General features: G+C 32.2%; 1 protein-coding gene across 1 annotated transcript; it reads right to left on the reverse strand.

The window, feature by feature from the left end:
- Positions 1-578: 578 nt before the first annotated feature.
- LOC116351339 (C-type lectin 37Da-like) lies at positions 579-1740 on the reverse strand. Its single transcript, XM_031783428.1, has 5 exons — positions 1712-1740; positions 1475-1564; positions 1351-1391; positions 1178-1286; positions 579-932 (listed from the first exon to the last, which is right to left on the reverse strand). Exons 2-5 carry the CDS (start codon positions 1521-1523, stop codon positions 694-696), a joined length of 438 nt encoding a protein of 145 aa, XP_031639288.1. The 5' UTR covers positions 1524-1564; positions 1712-1740; the 3' UTR covers positions 579-693.
- Positions 1741-3897: the final 2157 nt, after the last annotated feature.

Raw genomic sequence — 3897 nt, forward strand, 5'->3', positions numbered from 1 at the left:
CACTTGCTATGTCAATAAAGATTGTTATTAAAATCGAAAGTTTAATCAAATGCTGCATCGTCGTCCACTTGTTGTGTTCAGACTGTTTTCAAAGTTTTCAATTTGATTACGTATGTAAACGCCTGACGATCGGACCTATACGCAAAATGTTGATTATTCAGATCGCTTTCGAAAAATCGTTTTGCGATTGACACATCCTTCGGGCACATTCACACGAAGATCATTACACGGACGTTTTTTTTTTCAAATTATTTTTGGTAACCAAGGGAAAAAGGTTTTTTCTATTTGATTCGCATGGACTTTTTATTTTTAAATGACGTTTGATACTTAACAGTTGCTTGCAGGAAGCAAAAAGTTTTCCAACGACTGAAAGCAGCTTTTTTGATAAAAAGAAACATTGTACAAAAATGCTTGAGTTGTATACTCTGACCTCGGAAACGTATGAAAAACACTTTTTTTGAGTTGACTCAATACCTTACAAACTCATCAGTAGTATGCGAGTTTTTAACGCATCTGTTGGTCTATGGCAAAGATATTGCCCAGTGTAAAAACGAATTTCAAGAAAAAGTGCTTTAAAATTTAATTCTTTTAATTCCTTATTTATTTACTTTTATCTCGGAAACAGAACAATGCATAGTCGTAAGTTGAGAGTAGTAATATGGAATTAAGATCGTAATAGATGTTTGCCAATGCCTAGTACTTTTCTTCACAAATGAAATTGAATTTGTTGATGTAGCAATTGGCATCATCAAATTGATAGTTACGATAGCGATCCAAAATCATGCAATTTTGTTGTCCACCGTAGTTATCTGGTTGACCATTGGCCCAATTTTCATTAAAGGTTACTTCCTTGTTAGTTGTAGCCCAAAAGTATTTTTCATTGTAACTGTCTAGATTAGTGCCAGACGTCCAAATATATCTCGTATTCAATCCTGTGTGGGGAAAAAAAGTTCATATAGTGAAATCAGAGTTTTTTTTTCTCGATGATTCTAATTGAAATTAGTTTGCTACACACTGTGGTGTGTCCGAAAAAGTAATAAAATACATGTATTCACAATAAGAGACTAGTGCAAAACGGAAATTGGAAAAATTCTAGTACTTTGTACGAAGCACGTTTAAAAGCGACTTCGAAATAATTAACAGACATTTTCGATTTCTTACTAATAAGCAAACATACCATTACTTTGGATTACATCAACAACCTCATCCAACTTCCTTCGCGATTCAATGCTAACTAATCGCATATTATATCCATCGCAATAGTTATATGCGTCTAACCAAGTTTTCTTGAATTTTTTTTTATTAATACCAATTTGTTCATTATTTGACTGAGTATTGATGAATACTCACCTTTTCCCATACAATAGAATAACCTTTAGCAGCAGCAAATTCTATGGAATTTTCATGAGTTGAAAAGATTGACAAAAGTATTAAATATCAAGTAGATTTGCTAAAAGTAGTGAATTTTTTATACCAATGCTGATGAGCGTCACAATCATGAGCAAGCACAACTTCATCGTCATTTTCAAATGTTATTTGCGGTAGGCACAGGAGTCAAGTCTTTCTGAAAAATATATATGATTTTATATTTTGAGGTTTTTTATGGAAAATATTTCGAATGTTTTTTCTTTGATATTAAAATTGATGACACAAAATTTCGAAAAGTCTCCACTGCTGCAGAATGTGGTTAATTCAATGTATTTTGACTTACCTCAAAGATAAAGCTCGAATCTAATGCTTCACTACTGAAGCCACTTTCTTTATATATTCATTCCAGATACTCAAGAAAACGAAATAAACAACATTTTATCATACATTTTTTATTATTTTGTGCATAATAAAGTAAAAGTCATGCATTTCCTCATAAATCAGTCTTATAAAAGAATTAAGGGAGAGATAACATTTTGGACTTTTGTTGACTCATTTGAGCTGATGTTGAGCAGATGATTTTTATTTGTTCAAAATTTTATTTTAAGTTTATTTCCACAGCATGAAATCGTCATTCGCAAAGAGCTCTCGGAATGTAGATAAGATTCGTATCATAAGACGATCTACATTTTATACCCACGTTTTCATTCATCATATGTGCATGCTTTCTCTCAATTATTAATAGTTGTATGTCTGTAATTATGATCCTCTTCGAAACAATTCGATTGACTTAATGAAAAAACTTATTTAATGTAAAACACAAAAAACGAAGAAGAAAAAAGAAAGTTTTACCCGGCTTTTTGATTGGAGTCGTTTCTAGAACGAATTCCAATCGTGGTAATTAGTATAGTTCCAATCCTCTTCGATTCCACATACGTTCAATTGAAGTAAAGTCGCGTCATGAAAGTCAAGGCTTTCAACAAATATTTTTTACTTTATTTTCTGACCGCTCAAACACTGTGTGCTCCGATAGCTTTGAAACCAAAATATTTGAAATGGATTCCATTAGCAGTCCACTCGATTATAACCATAATTTGCACATATTTTATAATCAGTGAGAGATGGCATACTAATAAATCTCTAACTGATTGGATGTTGGATATTTTCAAGCTGAATCTAATGTTCCCAAGTGTGTTTATAATAATTTCAAATATTTCCACCAAAAGCAAATTACAAAGCATTCTGAACACTATACTTAACGTAAAAACCAATATCGAACAAGAATTTGGTGTGAATTTTAGCGCTAAAAAATTTATAAATTCTCACAATTATTACATTTTCATAAGATTGAGTTTTCATTTGATCACTTCTATGAATCGCGAACTTATATCACTTTCTGGATGTAGCAAAACGACTGGAAGAATTATAACAACAATAAAATTGTTCAATGTAGCGTTTGAACTTTATTTTTTATTCCACGTCGACTTGATGCATTCCATTTTGAAGTTATTGAACACAAACCTGAATCGACATTCAAAATTGGAGATACTCGATGGAAATCGGCGTTTCCACCTACTAAATTACATATCATCTGTTTATTTGGAAATATGGGTGATTAAAAGTAACATTGAACGTCGTTTTGGTTGGACATTGCTGGCAGTGCTCTTAGATAAATTCATTCAACTCACAATTCATCCGTATGACATGTATCGGCTGATTTCTGGCAATGGCACTGTCATACAAATTATGCGTAAATAATTCTTTTTCCGCAATAACTAAATGTTTTACAGGTTGCTTGATGTCCCACTGTATGATTGAATTTTATTGTCAATAGGTGCTACGTGCAACTTATTGATTACTGTTGTAACTACAATGGTTCTGATAAATGCATGCCATAACTGTAACTTTCAGGTGATTTCTCTGTTTTATTTCTTTTGTGACACCATTTCAGCATAGTTCATCCATTTCCATGCTAGAAAATTGAATTAATTGAAAACATCGCAAAACTAACGTTTGGTGTTGGTGATAATGAAAATGTACACTTTGTCAAACAAGAGCTTTTACTGCAAATCGATCATTTGGACCTATCGATTAGTGACAAAGGATTCTTTATTATCGATCGACGATTTTTTGCCGGAGTAAATTGAATGGTGATCTGACCTAGATCTTCTTTTTATTTGAGATTTATTTTTTCAGATGGCTGGCGCTTGTTGCACTTTCATCGTCATTTTTATTCAGTTCCATGTGGCTGAAAAATGAGAATATCGCACAAAACATGATGAATTCGTGTAAAGAGAATATTCTATCAAAGTTTTATGATCATTGAAGTTGTTTGCTGGAAAATATTAATAAATATGTTTGTGGCCATCAAAATGTCTTTTCGTTCATTTACATTCGTTCTAATTCAATGAATAACATCAACAAAATTTAATGGAAAACGGGATTTTTTTTATTGATGGAAGCAGATCTTACATCTGGTGAAAGATAATAGTCTGAAGTTCATTCATCCCAGATTCAAGGTACCCTGTT

The sequence above is a fragment of the Contarinia nasturtii genome, unplaced genomic scaffold (genome assembly GCF_009176525.2).
Source record: "Contarinia nasturtii isolate CC-2019 unplaced genomic scaffold, AAFC_CNas_1.1 Cnas_scaffold_5247, whole genome shotgun sequence".
Lineage (NCBI taxonomy): Eukaryota > Metazoa > Arthropoda > Insecta > Diptera > Cecidomyiidae > Contarinia > Contarinia nasturtii.